The following is a 21,484-nucleotide window of genomic DNA, read 5'->3' as shown; positions in this document are numbered from 1 at the left end:
GGTTCGCAAATGATTCATCACCTTGACTTTCCTAGGCCCTGCGTGTGTTTGCAAGATTCACCGGGCCGTTAAATCAAGCTGTTGGGGTGTTAGAAAACAGCGTGGGGAGAGTTTCTATAGCAGAGGAAATACTTGAGATTTCTGCGTGTTGTGGGAAAGATATCAGAGGCTGACGATAACATGGGGGGATCATAGGTAGCGTCTGTTGAATAGATCCACCGGACATTATGTCTTGCTGGCGCAAAGCTAAATGGAAAAGAATATCCACCGAGCTGTACAAGTTATTGAATTACATCTGATTACGTGTACATATACACAAAACCAGTTATATGTATTTTGAATAGAGGCGGAGCTGTTGAGGAGACGTTCTCTGAGGTTCTCCTGAGCTGGCTTCACCGAAGCACTGGAGGCCGGTCCCGCGAAGCCCATATGTCAGCATGTCTTTAACGATTTTTGGCCAGCGCGTAGGAAGCGGGAGAGTGAGAATGCGCCCACAGAGAGGTCTTTTAAACCTGGTGTGTTTCCTCACTGGATCCTGCACATGTAAGCCGCACTCCAGTTATTAGAACACAGTAGGTCGTTTCCATAGTGATCTCCTTACGTTCCACTAAAATATGTTTTCTTTGAGGTGAGATCATATGTTTTCAAAACGGCGAGCCAGAGAGCCGTCAGCAGAATTAGCGATACAATTAAAACACAAACAATGTTTTTCATTATAGATATCACGGAGGAAACTCGGACATCATAAAGCTCTTTGTCATTTCAGATGCTTTATTTTATTTGTGCAATGGGGTTAATAGCCTACAATTTTAGAAAGCATTTTGGCAACTGGAAGCGTGGTCGTTTGAAATGAGCATCGATAGGCTATTTAACTGATCTGCGTAATCCAGATTATAAACAGACTAAATAGCTGTTCTAATTGCCAATATGTAAAACATATACATTCCCTATTCCCTATAATGGTGTCTGTCATGCAAATCAGTTAAATACACAATTCAGAAGATTTTTTTTTTTTTTTGGGGGGGGGGGGGGGGGGGGGTGACGTCACGTTTTGACATGGGACGTTACCATCACTGGAGGTAATAAGACCCAAATCAAGGGGTTTTCGTTCTAAACGTAAATCGCGTTAGTCTTGCCCCAGACCGATTTATATTTAGCATTGCGGGTTTTTAGTTTTTATAACATGGAGATTTAAGTTCCGTGTTACATTGCTGCATGCACTTTGTGCTCGACTGTGAGATTCGCTGCGGCTTAAAAGCGTCCGCTGTATGTAAAAACTATAAATGTAGGCCTAAATGCACATGAGATTGGTGATCACTGAAAAGTCCCAAAAATGTTGTGAGAGAAATAGAAAAAAGTAGGCTTGGTCGTCACTGTAAGGGTCAGAGTGCAATGGAACAGAGGACCTAACGTCCACTAAGCACAGCTACACTTTAGAGCCTCAAGAACGCATCTCCGCGACCCTAGGGAGAGAACTGCCACTCAGGCACCCTAGTGTTTTCTCCTGAATTCGCAGTCTGGCCCTCGCTAAACTTTAAGCTTTTTAAGGCTGAAGAAGGCTTGAGAAAGTCATGAAATACGGGCAGAGCTCTTTGCTGGAAGGAACACGAGCATGAAACATGTTTTTATTTTTCTTCTTCAGTGGAAAAAAAAAACATTTTACATGTCTCGTCGCTTTGTCCCGCCCCAAATACTGCCTTGCCCATTTTAGAATTTACTTTACCGCTCGACAGAGAAGCCTTGTTATTTCTATGTACTTGATAGGTGGTTTGTGTGTGTGTGTGTGTGTGTGTACTTTTCACCTGCAGGGAAGGGAAAAAATCCATTGTGAATGTTCACCGTTTGTGTTGTGTTTACAAATAAGGGAAAGTTATTTGACATACAGTATTTGTGTAATTAGAAGGTGGCTTCTAATTCTGTCATTTTATTAATGAAGCTCATGGTATTTTAATTTAAACAATTAGCGTATGAGTATGAAAGTATGTATGGGTTGTGTAGGCTACATCAGAAGTTCCACTAGGGTGTTTCTTTTAGGAACTGTTCATAGTATCGCGACTTCTCATTTTCAATTGTTCAATTCTCAATTGTTTATACGATGAATACATTTATAATAAATAAATAACATTGGTTTTTTGCTTTGTTTTTACGTTGTGTGGTTTCTGTTATTACCGTTGAGCAGCATTACGATGAGCACCACTGTTTACTGTGGTGTGCTGGCACTTACAAGAGAACCAGCAGCAGTATGTATATCGGCCAGTAGAGGGTGCTCTGTCCTTTAAATTGTGCTGTTTCACGAAACCTTTCGTAATTTTTCCCGCTGAATTTTCCCATGATGTGCTTTCTGTGAATACATTCGTATTGATTATGTGAATATATGTATTTTTCTTAAGCATGGAAAGTATGAAAACATACTTTCGCCCTAGCTGAAACAGAAATCATGATTCCTTAGGGAAACCAAGAAAATTTGATGTTGTCTGGTTAAAAGACTCAGCCTTACCCGCCTCACAAATAGGCAAGAATATGGTTACTCCTATATTTCTAAGGTTGTAATAGGGTAACTCTTGACGTACATGTGCACATGAAATGTTCCCTTTTTGTTTTGAAAGCCAGGTAAAAAACGGGACGCATGTCTCCGGTCATAAAAGATTGCTGCAGTGAAGTGCACACAAAGAGCAAATAATGCTTTTTTCTGCGTGAATCTTGCGTTTCCCGGCGACTCCTGTATGTTACTGTGCCCATAATTAAGAGGATCCTTATCAGGGTTTTTTTTTTTTTTTTTGGAAATAAATCACGTGACAGTTTCTGTGCTGCCCCGGTGTATAGGGCAGATGGCCGGCATTTCAGTGACTGAACCAGCTCTATCGAGCGGATCGCTCTCTCTCCCCCCGTCTCTGTCTACTTTAGATAAACAGTGTTCAAATATTTGTGTGTTCACCACGCCATCCAAGCACAACATCCTCTGATTTTTTATTTCCATTTGTCGTGTCCGACTAACATTTGGCACCAAAATCACTTTAGCTTACTATATGTTTTGTATTTCAACGCAATAAATGTATGAAAAACTGATACCACTGGATTCAATCAAACTTCCTAGTCACTTTTTCATAGTGCTGCGTCTGCGTATGTCCCCACCTTCAAATATATATTTCTTTCCGCAACACAACATCTGACCTTTATTTGTCATGAGACGTGTCATATCGAGCGTAGTCGGTTTTCTGTTTCCCCATATAGTTCTGTAAGAATCCCTTGCATTCATGCGCGGAAACAGAGACGGGTTTCCCCCTGAAAGTTCATCGTGGACGAAGGGTAGTGCTTCCAAGCCACGTGTTTACGTCGCTGTATAGGTCTCCAGGTTTGTCTTGACGCTGAATAATAGCCTGTCCCAGGTCCTCGGTCCTATCATGGAGATGCATGTTGGACTAAACAGAGACATTTTGAGAGTGACGCAGACCTTGAGATTGCCACAGAATGACACCGCGCGCAGGTAGAAAGGCGTAGTAGACCCATGAAAAAACACTTCTTCCTACCTCTCACCCCATTTCATCATCATCAAGATCAGCTATGATGAAAAATGGAAATGGAAATGCATGCAAACTGGCCCCATGACGGGGAATGCCATAAATTCCGTACAGAGGTGTCTGCGACAAATGGCTAACCAAACATTACTTTGACTATCGCAACAAGTTTAAATACATAGCCAGACTCCCTTACTAGTTTATTGTCTGGGATGGTTCCAGAGCTACAACAACATGTCCAAGATCAGGCAAGCTTTTTGCCCTTCTGCTCCATAATACGTTCCTGTCCTCCCTGAGTTCACATTAGGACACCTGCTGCCTCACCATTCATCCAGCCAAAGTAGTTTTTGCCCAGTACCCAGTACCCAGACAGAAAAGCATGTTATTTAATGCAGGATTTGTGTTTTAGTAGTAATCCATTTCTGAAGGGGTAAATCAATCAGTTTAAACTGCTACTAAATTCAAATCTGTAATATATTTCTTCATAATTCTTTAAATATTGTTTATATCAGGAAAGTATACAGTAAGGTCAATTTTAGGTTTTGATTGTGACCAAGTCAGCAATTTTTTATATTATAATTTTAAACAATGAATGACAGTGCCTTGCAGATGTATTCAGCAGAGATTGAATACATATGCAAACAGCATATTTCAGTTTTTATTTTTCTTAAAAAATGTTTTTGAACATAAAACCAATGTCACCATCAAATAATTAATACTCCAGTAGTTCCAGTGTTTTTAAATGAAATATAACACAGAATAAAATTTCAATGTGTTATTTGTAATTCGTAAAATGTAAGAATTGGTCAAAGGTCTGAATACTTCTGCAAGGCACTGTGTATTAATGATATTAAAAGTGTTGGTCTCCAGTTGACAATGTGAATTCCAAAATTGAAAGGAAATGTATTGGATTAACTTGTGTTTTCTCCTATTGCTAAACAGGGACATGCTTACACAAGTATAAATACTTTTTACTTTTGAAATTGATTGTCCTATCCACATCACGACTGTCAGAATTGAATGGAAATGCTACTGTATGTAGTCTGATATGTGCAGGGTCTGTCTCCACCTGTCTGAAACACTGAGCTAGAATAGACCACTGGTTGCCACCATCACTGAACCATGAACACCATCACTAGAAAACCGATGGTGTTTCTTCTCCTTGTTTCGATGACAACCATCTTCCACCAGGAAGTGACACTGAGGTGCTAAGTGTGGCGTAACACCCAGTCCCCCTGACATGGAACTGCTTTGAACTCTCCTCTCCACATGTGTCCTCTCTTGCTGACTCTATTTCACTTTGTAGTTGTGTTTTCTTCACATTCACTTAAAACCAGAACCACTGCTGAATCACACATCTTCACAGTGTTTATACTATACAAGAATTTACTTTTCAGTTATTGACTTTTCATAATTAAAGGGAATTATTTTTCCATTTTCCTCAAACTGGCTTTGGGATTTCTGAATTTTCAGAAAATAGAGGAACACAATTAAACATTGATGAAATTATTCAAAAATTCAGTTATGAAGACGAGTGATGGGTGGGGCTAGAAGATACCCTAAAAGACTTCTGCGCGCTTCAAATGTGTGTGTGTGTGTGTGTATGTGTTTAAACGGGGAAAATATCAGAGCCTCTCTACAGCCTCTCACATCACCGTGTGGTACGGCAACTGTTCTGCTGCAGACGGACAGGCACTGCAGCGGGTGGCAATTTGAGACTGATACATTTTGCACTTTAAGACTGAAATTTCACTGAACAATTGCTGCTTCTCATTGAACAAAAATTTGCTGCTATGACTACTACTCTGTTTATCTTTTACATTTTTTAAAGTCTTATTCCTTTCCTCACACTCTGCTCACTCTATAATCATATATTTATGTACTTATTTTTATCTTTAATGGTGTTTTATTGTGTGCTTCTTCTTGATTTTATTATTGCTTCTTCCTGTTTTTATAATTATTAGTGCTATTACCAAACCGGGACCTGAGTACCTCATTTCATTCCCTGTCATGTACAGCATATCCTGGAATGACAATGAAACATCCTTATCCTTATCCTTAAATCCGCTGCTCTCCCATGTTTCTGCATGGCAATCGAAACCCTGCCGAGGGTACAGGGAGACCCGCCTGGTCTGTGAGGACACCCATGAAGGAGAATGTCAGAACCTCCCAGCACCTGCCTGCATCTGCTTATCATCTTCCCCCTGCCCCTGCCACTTCTCCAGCCCAAATCTGCCCCTTCTAAGGGCACACGGGTAAAGGAGTGAACAGCATGGCTCTGGTGGCCTCAGTGTACCTTCGCTGATCCTATACTATTACTGTGCAGTCAGGTGTGCTATAGGTCTGCCTGCTCTACTCTGTGTGCACTCTGAGCAAATGAAACCATTACATTACAATACATTTATTCATTTGCCAGACACCTTCATGCAAGAGATGCAAAGTACTACACAAGTGAAAGCCATGCATGCTATTAGAAGTGCTGCATAACCAAGTTTCAATAGTTGACCAGACAAGGTACAAGATAGCTGGTAAACCAGACGCAGTGAGATGTCTGAGGACGCATTCATACTGAGATTAGGGCATGGAACTGCGAGATTACTGTAATTTGCGAGGGACAACAGGTGTTATGAGCGCCGTAAAACAGAGGTCAGTGGTTTCACTACTAGGCGCATATGAAAAGACATGACGCAATCACAAATGTAAACTACAACATGGAAATGCACAAGCAACACAGTAGCCTCTGTTGGATCTGAGTAAAAAGAAATTACACATTATCGACTGCCTAAACCGCGGCGTTGTGTGCATCAGTCTCAAAAAGCAGTAACATTTTTTTTTTATTTTATAGTTCCGCTAAGCACATAATGAAGTCTGGTTAGAGTTCCAACTCCACTGTCTACTGAACCAGAGCCGCCAGCACCACTAAATTAAAACAAAACGAGGTTTTGCGTCTTGCTGTTCGACTGAAGTCCACGTGTCTAAATGAACAACTGTCGACTTCATTCTAGATTAGTAGGCTGCTGCTACCACTATTACTTAAAACAATAATGATAGAATGAACTAGACGTTCCCACTTTTATTTGGTATAGCGCCATTTCCACTCAGATTGCAACATAGCTCACCATCAGCGTCGGAGGTAATCATGGAAAAGTCGGACTATGTGGAAACAAGTGAAAAATTATTACCTGACACTCTGCACTACACCATCGAGATAAACTCCAAGAAATCCATGAGAAAACATATGACGTGACATATGAAAAGTTTATTATTATATTATTATATATATATATATATTATTTTTCCTCGCTGTACCAACTGGAATAGATTTTTCAATGCACAAGACCTTCCCCAAGACAAGTTACAACGTATATTACAAATATCAGTAATGTTATGCATGCATGTGTGTTGTGTGTTTGTAGCCTACATTTCATTGGTATATTAATGCTTTAACGCATTTGAAAGCAAAATAATAATAATAATAGGTTGTATAATAATACACGCTATGACGTTTTAGCGCACCAAAATAAATCTATCTTTTTATTACATGCCTGAGATAATCCTCGTTCTCTTGTATCAGCACATCTGAAATACGATCCCGCTCAGAGAACGTAGTACATGCATTTTATTGTCATAAGAATGCCTTGGTAGACAATTATGATATTGCATATCAGGCTGTCAGGATCAAACAAGCGAATTTATTTGAATTACTATTATTATGGAATTCTTTGCGCATAATTCAATTTCGTAGCATGTTATTCTTACCATTTGGACCCTAACTCACACTTGCAGAGAAAGATCTGACGTTGGCGTATAAAACAGTAAAAATAGCTTTAAGAAAAATAGTCTTAATATGAGGGATTGCTAAACGCAAACTGCAGTTTTAATGCAATGACCATAAACTTCATTTCACGCATTATTGTTATTATTATTATTATTATTATTATTAGTAGTAGTAGTAGTAGTAGTAGTAGTAGTAGTAGCAGTAGTAGTAGTAGCAGCAGCATCAGCAGCAGTGTTAAGAATAATAGTATAGCTTGTAATGGTAAAATAATAGTATTCGTAGTGGTAGCAACTGCAAGTGGAAAAGTTATGGAAATGCATATTATTTTTGCAGTCTGAAGTGAATACTACTACTACTACTACTACTACTAATAATAATAATAATAATAATAATAATAATAATAATAATAATAATAAAACAATAACACATTTTAATACGTTAATATGGCCGACATAAAAAAATCACAACTGTATGGAAAAACAATTTGCTTGTTTCCTTAGACAACATCAAGCTAATCCAAACATCTAAATATTCGTATCAATAACTTCCATTATCTCATGCTTGAAATAAAACGAAAATATTCTGTAACAGTATCAGAAAGTCAATTCGAATACTTTAACATTAACCCTCATAATGTCCCTACGTTCAATCAACGTGAGAACGTCAGACTCCATTTTTAATTATTGATTTTCAAAGATATGAATATCGTTGCCCCATAAACGTAAGAGGCAATTATTACTCCCATGTAACTGTTTAAGAGGTATTTATAGTTGGAATATGTATGCGTTCAGGCGATGAGTGTTACTATCAAACACAGGCGTGTTTTTTCATTTGTTATGTTTTCTTCGACAGTATCTTAAAATGGAGGAGGCGAGCGGAAAGATGACAATAACGGGGAAGTCACAGTGAGGGCACGGAGAGGCCAGCGAGTCGCATTAAAATTGGGATGATTTCTGGAAGTTGCGGCCTCTTTGTTACACTTAAATTAAATCCACCCTCGTGATTTACACAACAGCCTTGAAAGCGTGGCGCGAGGAGGTGGGCACCGGGACCGGCGCGGGGCTATCGCTCTCCAGATCTGTTTGAAATGCCCTTCCGCAGGGTCCCCTCAAAGCAGCCCTGGAGCCGTGCAGTCTGTTACACCTCCTAGTTGTCAGGCGCAAAATATACAAATTTTAGAGCAATTCAGTAAAAATGTTTGTATGCCAAATGCCAATAACGACAGTCTGTTCGATTCTTTATCCGTTTTTGTAGTCGTAATCTAGGTACTTTCAGGTAAACTACTATACCTGAAACTGAAAAAAATGTACTTCGTTAATTATCTAACAATTATGCGCAATGACAAGTTAGATCCGCGGTCTGTCTTAATTCAATTGCCCCCATCATAACACTAAGATCTGTGGTAGATGAAAATTGTATCACCTTTAGCCGTAACTGACAATGGTGAAATTAATGTTTATTTATCAGCCAAAAGCTTGTTAATACTTTAAGTGTAGAAAACATACATTTAATATTTTAAGAGTAGAATACATACAGAAAATAAACGTGGACTTACTATAATAATGAACTGTACGAGAGAATGCCATGTAGATGCTCGATTCTAATTCGAACGTTTCACACGGAGTTATACAAACGAAAAAAAAAACAACTCAGTTTTGTCCATGCCAATATATGTGTATGGTGATCATCAGTCATCATTTGCCCCCAAATATCTTACAACTGTACAAAGTAGAAAGGTGAGAGGTGAGCACCCGATGCCACCTGAAATCGTCAGATTTCCCTGAGGGTTAAATGAAAGCTATGCGGGCAATGCATGGACAGGTTCGTCATTTAGAAAATCAACATACACTGATGTTGGTATCTCCCGTGCGATTTGTAACATTTTTGTCTTCCACGTCGGGGTAGCTTTGATGCTGGCGCTTGACAGCCTTTGAAATGCAGGCCCGTCTTTCAATGCAAATCCTCTCTGCTGAGTTGCTCGAGGGAGGGAGATGGGGGCTATAAAAAGGTGACGTCAGTGCCGCCACTTTTAACTGGCAGCGAGTATGGCAAACAAGAAGTTATAGAGTCCAGGCAGGGGCACCCAGGAAGAAGAGTTCTGGTTAAAGAAAAACCCGGGACCTAAGGAGACCGTCGTTTCTTTCTGGACGCGCATTATGCGCCGGAGAACTCATTTTGAAAGATGTACGTGAGTTATCTTTTGGACAAGGACACTAGCATGTACCCCAATTCCGTGCGACATCCGAGCCTAAACCTGAACCCCCAGAACTTTGTACCCCCGCCACCCCAATATTCGGATTTCACCGGATATCATCACGTCCCAGGGATTAATACCAGTGACCCTCACCACGGCCAGACGGGTGGCTGGAACCCAGCATACGCACCCCCACGAGACGAATGGGCTCCTTACGGGCCGGGGTCAGGACCCTCCACCTCTAACCCGGGACAGATCGGTTTCAGCCCACCGGAGTTTTCTCCCGTCCAACCACCGGGGCTTCTCCCGCCGCCGATCAATTCGCCTGTCGGCCAACTCTCCCCAAATTCTCAGCGGAGAAACCATTATGATTGGATGAGGCGTAACGCACCGCCACCAACTCCAGGTAATTTCTGGGTCATTTTATCTGTCTGCAAAATAATGTAGGGTGTCATGTGAGATACACTACTGCAGCCTACATATAGTAATTTCACCTCCTCTTGTCATTCCAAAGGGTGCATTGATTGTTATCTCAATGCATCATGTTTCTTTCCTCTGACAGAATGGACAGGTGATGGAAAACAGACACATGATGTAAAATGCAGGCCTAGTTTTCGCTAAGGCACACTGGCTACTTAATGCTGAGTTGATCAGAAGGTTTATAAATGATGATTATGTAATTGATCACGCAATTATTGCAATACTTTACGTGGATATTTAAATAAGTCTATTGTTAAATCTAATGCATTCGTCTAATGTCCCATTCTCAGACCTCGGTGGAAAAATCGTTGGTGTTTCTGTTAAAACAAAAGATCAGAGGCTGTTTGACAGCCGCGCTACATTCACCTGACTGCGCGCAGATATGTGCACCTGTCCTGTGGCCGTGATGATGGATTTAAACCTTTGTTAAGACCTTCCACTGTTTGATTTTAACTGTTAAATCTTTTTTGTGAACTGTTTTCCATATCACTGTGGACATGACTGGAATTTGACTTTAAAATTGGATTCCATACCGAATTTGATTCTTCGTTAAAAAATAATAAAAACAGACAATGGATGAATTATTTTCTTACTAATGCTGGACGCATACTGGACTAATACTGGGCTACTGACATCGATCAATCGTAAAGTCAATATCTGCACTTCTTCCTTCCTGGTAGACAGCGATATTAATGCTGACAGGTTTTACTTTTTTGTTAGCGTTTTCGTTAGGACTACTTTCACAACAGTGACGTCGATAATAGCTGAAATCAACGAAAGATTATGTCTAAGTAACAAGTTAAATAAACATGAAAAATTAATTAGTCGTTTAATTTTATAATTGCTAGTTAATTTTGTCTTGAAGTTCATTGCGCTTAGATTGAACCTAGTCCCATGGGTTTTTTGCGCAAAATTTCGAAGCGCAGTGGCAAGTCAGACATCTTGTTAAATTGACAAAACCCATGCGTGATTTCTCTCAAGTACGACCGTGTAAATCGGTGAATCACTGCACATTCCATCGTAAATAAGCCACACAATTAACTACACAAGCTCATCAGTTTTATTGGTACAATATATGTAATGGATTTACAAGGTGAAAAGGTCCGTTCACTTTACTGCTTAAATACTGGTTTTACGTACTTATACCCAATCATATGACTATATGACTTGCATCGGCAAGTATTGTCTTTTTATGATTTTCCTTTAATTCGTCATTTTAAAATTGTCTCCCTCTTTTTATTATTACTAGTGACTCCAGACTGCAAATGAATATGCATTGCTATTCTAACTTTGCTATGGTAACTTTTGCCACCACTACGAATGCTATTATTATAACATTAATATAGAATTATTCCTAACACTGCTGCTACTAGTACTACAAATATAACAACAACAACAACAACAACAACAATAATAATAATAATAATAATAATAATAATAATAATAATAAATATTTCAAATTCGTAACATTCCTCTTCAATAACTGTAAAATGTAAATGTTTATGATGATTGCAGTCTTTATTTCATACATGTATACACATTAAAAATATATATATATATTTATATATATGTATGTATTGAATATTTCAGAATTCAACAAAAGTTGAATGTTGGACATCACGTCAAACTACTTAGCCTGAATTTCACACAGCAGCACCACTAAAGGGCACGCCACCGTCCTAACTCCTCGAATGTACATTAGTTTTTAGAAGGGCAGTTACAAATGGGGCGTCAAGACGAAATTTCATTCCGAAAACTGGAAGTGCCCTCCCTCCTCCTGTAGTAAAACAAAAAATCTCCGGGTTTGAAGAGCTTGTCATGCAAATCGTGGGTGTTTTTTGTTGTCTACCGGAGACTCCAGGCGCTCGACCCTGGTTAACTATTTGCTTTGTTGTCATCCTTTGTTCACTGCATGTCTCGAGGCGGGGATCGCTTGGGTATCTATTACTTTGATGTCGTTTGGTCCCCCACGTGCTATTAATGGGCCCGATAGTCTAACAGCAACAGCCACACTCTTGGAAGGCAGTAACTGTAATACAGTTAATACCAGTAATTATAAGAATAACTTGTGACAATCAACCCACAAACAAGTAGAAACCTTTTGCTTTCTCAGTAGGTTTTCAATAAGACACCAATTCGTTTTCATCTGATATACAAAATGATACCATAAAATCTTTCCACAGTTCTTCTTAAGTATTCATGTTTTGCGTGTTAGGTAGGAATTACGCTATCCATTAATATAAGGAAAATATTTATTGAATATGCATGTAAAAAACAATAGTTTAAGCACAGCAAAATAGACGCACGTTTATTTAATTAATTCGTTCGATACGTTATTAAGTGAATATGGATATAATATTCACGGATATTTTGAATTGTTATATTATAGAACATAATATTATTATATCATTATTGTGAGTATTATATGGCCTTTATACAACCTCTTTACCTGTATTTTTACTTATTGCTGTGGGTCGATTGCTATGATGTAAGCTCATGGGCCGGAAAGACATTCGATGGATATGACCATTTAGATTCTGTTTTAATAAAAAAATGTAATAAAAACTGACAGCTGACATGCTTTGAAGTGACATAGCAACGTGTACGGGTATGACTGAATCTATTTAGACTGTCTGCTTTTTCGTCTTCTTTAGTAGGCTATATAATAATTGGATTTCATACACTGTGGTCTCCAGTTAGGCATAATTAAAAATTAAATGGCATTCTGCGTACGTGCAACAATGCTTGAGATATAAGTATTTTTTCATAAACTCTGACCCTAATTTTTTAGGAAATTTTGGAAAGATTATATTTTTTCTTGCTCATCGAAATGCAATAAGCGTTTGCTGGAATGACCTAAAACTGTTGTAAAGTAAACAATACATAAATAACGTGATCCTCGATAGTTAAAGATAGCACACTGGACGTGTTTAGATTAAATATGGGTCATGAACCAACCGGCACATTTTACTGACTAAATGCAGGGGAAGAAAGACTGTTGCGCTGATTGCTCTCAGATACAGAAATGAGGGCAGTTTATTAAATGCATAAGAGAAAGAAAGTAGTTCGCTTTGCACGCCTGCATGCATGACTTCAGCACTGCATACCGAGAGATCACACTCCAGGGAGAAAGACGGCCGAGGATGCGAAATGAACTTGAGACTCTGGCGCGGTGAGGTAGGAGACGCACCAACTCTTGCGGCCGTTCAGATAAGCGCACAGACAGCAATATAACTCCGAGTACCAGGGTCAGAGAGACGTTTGCGCATTTTGTCGCTCCGCGAGTCGGTCAGCAGGCTGAATGTCTGGGATGTTTTCGAAACGGGATAGTGTATGCTGTATGACGATATAGATGTAAACACTAACTTGAGTAACTAATTGCTGCTGTACCCATTTTTACCCAGATTTTCGGGCCCCGGTGTACACGAGTCATTTTGTCCCAGACAGGGAATTTTACGGTCCGCGTTACATATTAACTCAGAATGAGAGACTCGCCACTTTATCATATCTCGCTCAACCCATTCTTTCTCATGAACTTTCCATTAGCTGCAACTGCAAAATCATTTATCTGGCCGCGCGATGACATCACAGACAGAACACAAAGCTATAACTCATGCTCTGATGTAGGGCCTGTCCGCTGCAGGTACAGAGAAACCAGAGCCCGACAGTATCCAAAGCCGAGAAGCCACTACGAGCTAAGGAACTGAAATGATGGCTATTTAAACTGAACCTCAGAGTGAATGCGTGTATTTAGTATTTATTAGATATTGGCAATGCTGCCAATGAATTGGAACTGAAACATATTGGCACAGATTTTGTATGGTTAGTCAAAGTACTGTATTAATTTTGATCAAAGTGGGAAAAAACACCACTGTACATTTCTAAGTCACTCTCTTTAAATATATAAAGGTGAAACCTATACTGCATAATGATGCCTACATTCATTAAGTTGTCAACATCAACAGCTAGAGTATAAACATATAACAAGCAACAGGTAAACTCTGAACATGCTCAGAGATTGGAGAGAGGACTAACTGAAGCAGGTATGTGTATTTCATAGAGACAGACCGACACAGACAGACAGCATTCTCCCAGCAACAATCAGCTGTTATCTATGAGTGTGCTAGGTTCGCCCTGATCAAATTAGAAGCTTCATATTTCACGAACATCCCATAGAATCAATACCCATACGACTTAATCACCTCAGCCGCAGTGTGTCTGGAGACAGCAACTTGTATAAACACCAAGAATTGATAAGAACGGCCGGCGAGAGAGCTTCACATGCTGCATGAATTATGAATCACGTGATTAAAAGAATTAATTAGGTCTCCAAAGGCGCCAGTGCCTTTCACAAGACTTAATGGTGTGGATATCCTCCCTACCAGGGAGCACCCTCCAAATGTCACTTACTCTGACGTGCATTTTAATCTTTAACTTTCGTTGCCGGCCGTGCACTTATGGTCCTACTTCACAAAGGACAGAATAAACTGACTTTGATATACTGCCCAATTAAAAAGATGAGCCTGGCCGGGGCATTGCCAACTTTTCGTATCTGTGCACTTTTGTGAAAGCTCTAATTTAAGAAATGAACCAGAAATTTTGCCACCTGCAGCAATCTTTATTCTTTCTCTTGATGGAGAACCTAAAAATAGGCTTAAAAGACGTCTAATAACAATAATGGATTCTGATAATGTAGTGATGGTCAGTTAAATATCTTTCCGATTGAAAAGAGAGACTGCCTTTCCTATGGAAAAGAAATTACAAAACTCCATGCAAATATGAATAGACTAATTGAATATCTATCTATCTATCTATCTATCTATCTACCAGTGCTAATTCACAAAATAGGATGGATGATGGACAGAAGTTTTATAACCTTGACAGGCTAGACTGGTAATCTTGCAAACACTTAAGCACTGAGCTATTGGCAGCTGTCTGATTACTGTAACAAAGTGTGCCACTCTGATTGGCTGCAGGTGGGAAGACACGCACAAAAGACAAGTACAGAGTGGTGTACACGGACCACCAGCGGCTGGAGCTGGAGAAGGAGTTCCACTACAGTCGATACATCACCATCAGGAGGAAAGCAGAGCTGGCCACCGCCCTCAGCCTCTCAGAGCGGCAGGTGAGTGGCGCACACACACGCAGCACTCGTACCCTGGGGCTGAAGATAACCGCACACTGATGCTGTTCCCACCTGCTTCACACTGCCATCCCATGGGCATGCATGTACATTCTTACACAAACACATACACGCACGTACAGGCACGTATCGTGTATCCACACGCACTTAAACACACATGCACGCATGTACCTTATCATGTCCACATGCACATGCACACATGAACACACTTGTCTGGTTCTAGGTTACATAGAAACAAGATAGCACCTGACCCAAGGAAGCAGGTAGTCATTTCACAACCAGCTGACTGTCTCAAGCCAACAAAGCAGGGCATACCACTGACAGGAGCTTTGCCCAGTAGTAACTGCATGATGAACATCTCTCTGGCTTAATAGAGTTGGATTTGAGTTGGAAGACTTAGAAGTTAGCACAAGCAGGAGTTGCTAATTTCAACTTTTTCTAAACAGGTCCTGAAGTTGGCATTAGCAGGAGTTGCTAATTTGAGTTGTTTCTGAACAGGGCTGAGTTTAGCATTAGCAGGAGTTGCTAATGGTTCTCGTCCCCATGTGTTTTGGCTGTAGGTGAAAATCTGGTTCCAGAACAGGAGGGCCAAAGAGAGGAAAGTGAACAAAAAGAAGATGCAGCAACCGCAGCAGGCCTCCACGACCACGCCCACTCCACCCGGAATCAGCGCCCCCAGCAACGTCGCCATGGTGACAAGCAGCAGCAACGGTCTCGTGTCACCTTCAATGCCGATGTCTATCAAAGAGGAGTACTGAGGAAGGTCTACTCTGAGATGAATATAGCCAGACCATTTAATGACAACAATTACCTTGACTGACACCGTCAATCAAACCGGACACGTCCTGACTCAACACCCATGAACTTTTGAACTTGAAGACTGGAGGAATAAGAAATAAAATTACAGCTAGCTGCGCTTTTGTAAAAAAAAAAAAAAAAAAAAAAAAGGAGTAAAAATTTAAGAGAAAGAAAAAAGAGAGGAAAATTATAAATATATATATTTATAAATATAAGTCTGTATCTTGTAATGCTGTCACGCGCAAACTGGATCCTCTGCTGTGCTGTTTCGCCTACCGCGCTGTCTGAAATATCAAATTGCCGGAAATCTTTGTAAATGTCTCCGATTCGTTACTCGAATTGTAATGTGTGTATATGTTTGAAAATAATTTGTATTAAAAGCTTTATTGCAATTTTTGTTATTTAATTATTTGTTAGGAAAAATGAAGCCAAATTTTGAGAGGAGAGTCCCAGACTGTAATACTTCCTTCTCACTAAGTTTGCTTAGTGCGCCTCTGAGTACACCTGTCCTAGGCGCGTTCGTTTCAATTTCTGAATGAACTATAGGTCTCTCTAGGCTACACAATTATTTTGGAATCGGTCAGTCAAGCACCCTGATCTGTGTGCTAAAGTAATATCTGTGATTTTGCTGGAGGTGGGTTGATCAAATGCCTGTGGCCATTCTTGACAGGTATGGACGCAGTTTTCATTTAATCATGGCGACGGTGGTGAGTCGGGGCTCTGGCGAGTAACACTCCGACAAAAGTTCTCCGACTCCTGTCAAGAAGATTTAAAATCGCACGCCTCATCCACAACATATCGATGGCTAGTTAACGTTATCTACTAATCCCACTGCTGGGCAATGCAGCACTTAGCATCCATTTTGGGTTTCTTTCTCCCTTTGTGAACGTCACGGAATAGTTAGCTAGGTAGACTACATGTATGGGCATCATCAGGTGTCATCAAAAAGTGTACTAATTAAAAGTCAAGATTTCTGCCAAACATGGCTGGCTAACCGCATAACTTACCGCCCTTTCCATATCCTATGACTTATGTCTGACATCATTACATCGTACTGTTTGTTTGAATGTTCTTGAAGCAATGGTGCACAAAACACTTCCTCTAAGGCTACTGGGAAGTGAAGTTCAACGTGTAATCGGCTTTACCGATCACCAAAGTGTTGACTTCCCGTTTGTCCTTACGTTAAATACAAATCTGTATCTCACAAGTCAAACGATTGCTATTGATATCAAGGCTAGCTTCAATAATTGATTGTCATTATTTTTTTTTTGTATTGATTATTGTTTATAGCAGCATATTGTTGCAAAACTGTGAGGTAACTTTTTTGTTGTTTTTAACGGCAGCCGTTGTCGTAAGGAAACGTCATACGGGTAGGTGGCTGAGTATTATTTGGGCGGGAGGGGGGCACAATATGATGTGCTCCTATCATTGGAGGGGACATAGTTTAGCTGGGAAGAGAGTATTTTACTGCAATGTTGAAATGCTGCTGAATATAACCATCATTAATTTATAGACACATAATTATTACCTCTTTCATTTTAAGCACAAAATGAAATGAAATATTGTGCAAGATCTGTAACAATCTAACACTTGTGTAAGTTTTTACGCTTACATGTCTGTACCAGCTGGACTGAACACCACCAATAGTGTTCTATTTTTACAGAAGGGCCTTCCTTACAAATAAGAATATACACAATTTCCAGCAACAGCCTGACACTTGCTGGGGAGAAGCTCTTTGTATGTTTAACTTCAGGCAAAAATCTAGTGTGAAGCAATGAGCAAACAGAAGCAGGATACATGGAGTATTAAAGCTGAAGTCACAGTAATTAACCGACCACCACAGAGATAGAGGAGGTGGAAGCCATCGTGGGAACCATGCGGGTGTTTGTACAGCAAACTGAAATGGTGGGATGACTAGCGATTAAGTTTAGCAGAGCGCGGAGAGCAGTTTGAGTCTCCTTATCAGCCCCACGGGATGGGGAAGGCATTCGGTCGGACCCGATATGGGCCCTGTTACACGCACGGGCGTATCTGCCGGTCTTGTTAACAAACTCTGGGAGTGGCGTCCAAAGGGCAGGAAGAGGATCGTGCAAACAGAGAGGGGTGATACTTCTGCCCTAGCACTGTGTGTGTGTGTGTGTGTGTGTGGGGGGGGGGGGCAAACAGGTGGGAGGGAGGTCATGTGCAAGCCTCAGGTATCACAGTTTTCTAGACAGTGTCAAATCTACCTCAGTTCTGATACAGGAGGGTGTTGTATCCACCTTGACCATGGGGGATTGGACCCCAGTGCTGACCCAGGTTCTAGAGGGTGCTGGGTCTACAGGACAAAAATGGAGGAGGATGTCTACCGTCATGAGGCAGATATGGAAGAGTGCTTGTGGAATTGGCCCAGGCTTCAGTTTTGCTGCAGTGGTATCAGTAAGATAAATGTGTTTCAGCGTATCAGTACCTTCCTTTACATGTCCATCAGGAAGTAAAGCTTGGGCTTGACCTTGAGTCAGCACAACAACTACAACAACAGCAACAGCTCACTCCAAGACTCGGTAGGGATATTTGGTCTGACTGCTATAAGGATGAACTGTAGCACCACTTCATGAAAGTTGTGTAACAGTAAAAACAGATGTTTAAACAAATCACTCAAATGTAAGGCCTAAGCATTTTGGGTTAATATTGAGTAAGGGCCTTTCTCTCAGATATGACTTTCAATCAAGTGTTTCACTTCCAAAAGCTGACAATTTGCATCTTAGACCCATGAAGAATCCCTAAAAGAACTGTTAAAATGATATGCTGTCTCCAGTATCTGATATTGGGGCAGTATATGTTAAGGGGATTGAGTAGGTCACAGATACAGATGGAGTTACAAATTAGGTCTGGGTTTACAACATGTCTTCATCTAAGTGTGGCAAAAGTGCAGAGGACATTTAGATGTTTGTCCTGGAGCTCGTGTGAAATGGTATTACAATTAAATCCACCCTACCGCTAACCTGTTTTGCCTAAGCAGCAAAGAGTCCTCCGTCTGTTTGCCTCTTAGAGAAGCTTGCACTTTGGTAAGACACGTAATAAAATACAATCGCTCAGCAGGTTTTTTTTTTCTCCCTGAAGATGTATGCGGTTGCTATGTGGCAGGAACCGACAGATTCGGGGGGGTGTTATGCTGAAGTGCAGTGTTTGAACAGACAGCCCGGTGCTGGGTTTGTATGAGGAACAACACAGCAAACTGACTCTCTCTGTCTCTCACTTTCCCTCTTTCACACACACACGAACACACACACACACACACACACACACACACAAACAGTCACACATCCTCAACAATAACAACAAAGAGAGCATATCCTTTATATCAATCATAACATTAACTACAAACACTTACTGACACATCAGATAGAATAGCTGGAAACCCCTTTCCCTGTAGCTTATGTGAGTATTTAGCTATATGGGCCTGTTTGGAGTTACTCATCTGCATACTGGTTATTTATTATGTATGTGTAGAAAGACGGAAGTGTTTCTGTTATCATTTATTTAGTTATCAGATTAATACTTCTTTTTTCCTACATATTAAAAAGAAGATAATATACACAAGAGCAGAGCAAAAGACTGCTCCCTTTCCACCTCACCCCACCCACAGTAACAGGGGATAATTTGTATAAGCAACAGGACACTCTTGCTCTTAATTCCCAGAAAGCCATAAACTTTATAGGTGTGTGTTCATGTGTGTGTGAGAGTGTGTGTACGTGAGACAGGGGTGGGGAGGGGGGTGGGGGGGGGCAAGGCAATGCATTGGTGGAGAGTGCTTGGGGGTGCTGTAAAAATCTGTAGCACAGTTACGGAGACATGTTGAACACAGGAAAGAAGGAAAGAAACGCATTACCAGCTCTCAGTTCTTGCTGTGTGGAGCAGCCTTGTTTTCTTAGAGAATGCTGTTGATGATTGACAGCCAGTATGCTTTTTACTGTTATGTTTTCATTTTTGCAGTGTTTTTCTGCTTGCTGCCTGATTACTGTAATTCTAGCTGTTTTGCATATTGTGTTATTATTGTTCCTGTTGCTGCAGTGATATGCATTTAATGTATAATAATCAAACAATATAAATCTTTAAAGCAGCCCTAGCTAAGAAAGTCTATCAAACAGAAGAAAAAAGAAGTCTGAAACTCAGATAAAGCTATCTTTTATCAGTACACTAACACCCTGAGGTCCCTGTGGCTTCCTTAAAAATCATTAAAAACTTTACTTCTGAGATGTAGAAATACTGTAGGTCATCAAGCATCTGGTGGCTTGAATCTCATATCGCTCATTTACTGTTTTCTAGTGTGATAATATTCATGCTTGAATAATTTATTTAAATATAGGAAATTAATTAAATACAATTAAACAAAGCACAGCTGTGGGGGATATTTTAAAATGTCTTTGCAGCTGCTTCAAAAATGAAAGAAATGAATGCCTGAATTTCAGGAGGAAGGGTTTGAATCTTGAATGCCATTGGCTGTCATTTAGAAAACAAAATGGAGGCTTCTTATTGCCTCTTGAGTGAAAGGCAGATATCATCTGAGTAAACAGACAATTAATTGGTGCAAATAAAATTTAAGCAATTATATCACAACTTTTGGCACCTTCAACAAAAACCAATTGCTCTCCAGCACTCATTTTAACTTAAATAACCATGAGTTTATAGGGCAGTTGCACCATAAACATTCACATTTTACAATATGCTTACTGCCCTCTAATATCCTCCATACTAGCAAGATTCATTCTAAAATAAACAGAGGAGCCGTAAAGCAATAGTAATCAGAATGGTGTCAATGCAGTTAGTGTCTATAAACGTCAGATATGCTGAAGTACCCCCGTACAGTACGCCTGCAGCTGAGACTGCTGGCTTTCCAGCTATATTTGTTAAAATAATAATAATAAAACAATATGGTACATATACTTCTTCCACATGAAATGTGATTATGTAAATACAATTGTTTTATTATATTTTCTCTGTTGGATTTGATGTTTAAAAATTTGTTACATGATCCATTTTCAGATGATTGCTCAAATCGTAGTATTTTATTAGTGATTTCTGGCTGTCTGTTATATTCAACATATCAAGCTTGCAGGTGTATAGCTACAGCCTATAATCCTTTATTACTTATAGATGAACTATATATGCCACACATATAATCATACATCTTTGCTTTCTTCAATAGAGGAAATACTGAATGAGGGCATGAGGGCTCTTGGCAATGTGATGAAACATGGATGATCTTTGAAATGAGAGATCACCACAATTGGTAATCAGGTGTAATTTATTGAGAAATAGCCTATATGACAACATAGGGGTCTCAGCATGCAGTTTTCTCCTCTGCAGAAAGGGGGCACTATGACCCACTTTTCCTGATGTACTGTATTTTCACAGGTGAAAAAGAAGTATTGTAACTATGGCAGTGTATAAATGCAGTGTTCAGAACAAAATCACAACATTATTGCTGCTGTGTCACTGGTATATTTGAGGTGGCAGCACTTCTAATATGCTGTATGACAATCACACAGTGCAGTGTGTTAAATCATTTGAAGTTTATCTATCATTAATTCTGA

At 40.0% G+C, this 21,484-nt stretch overlaps 1 protein-coding gene across 1 annotated transcript; it reads left to right on the top strand.

Moving 5' to 3' along the window:
* Positions 1 to 9,475: 9,475 nt before the first annotated feature.
* Positions 9,476 to 15,868, top strand: cdx1b (caudal type homeobox 1 b). Its single transcript, XM_036525843.1, has 3 exons — positions 9,476 to 9,893; positions 14,944 to 15,092; positions 15,671 to 15,868. Exons 1-3 carry the CDS (start codon positions 9,476 to 9,478, stop codon positions 15,866 to 15,868), a joined length of 765 nt encoding a protein of 254 aa, XP_036381736.1.
* Positions 15,869 to 21,484: the final 5,616 nt, after the last annotated feature.

Source organism: Megalops cyprinoides, chromosome 3 (genome assembly GCF_013368585.1).
Source record: "Megalops cyprinoides isolate fMegCyp1 chromosome 3, fMegCyp1.pri, whole genome shotgun sequence".
NCBI lineage: Eukaryota > Metazoa > Chordata > Actinopteri > Elopiformes > Megalopidae > Megalops > Megalops cyprinoides.
This window is presented reverse-complemented; position numbering and strand designations above follow the sequence as displayed.

Bases quoted from the DNA above. Each gene is read 5' to 3' on its own strand.
- cdx1b (XM_036525843.1), top strand. From the start codon at position 9,476: ATGTACGTGAGTTATCTTTTGGACAAGGACACTAGCATGTACCCCAAT. The intron at 9,894-14,943 runs GTAATTTCTGGG...GATTGGCTGCAG, and splicing joins CGCACCGCCACCAACTCCAG to GTGGGAAGACACGCACAAAA. The intron at 15,093-15,670 runs GTGAGTGGCGCA...TTTTGGCTGTAG, and splicing joins TCAGCCTCTCAGAGCGGCAG to GTGAAAATCTGGTTCCAGAA.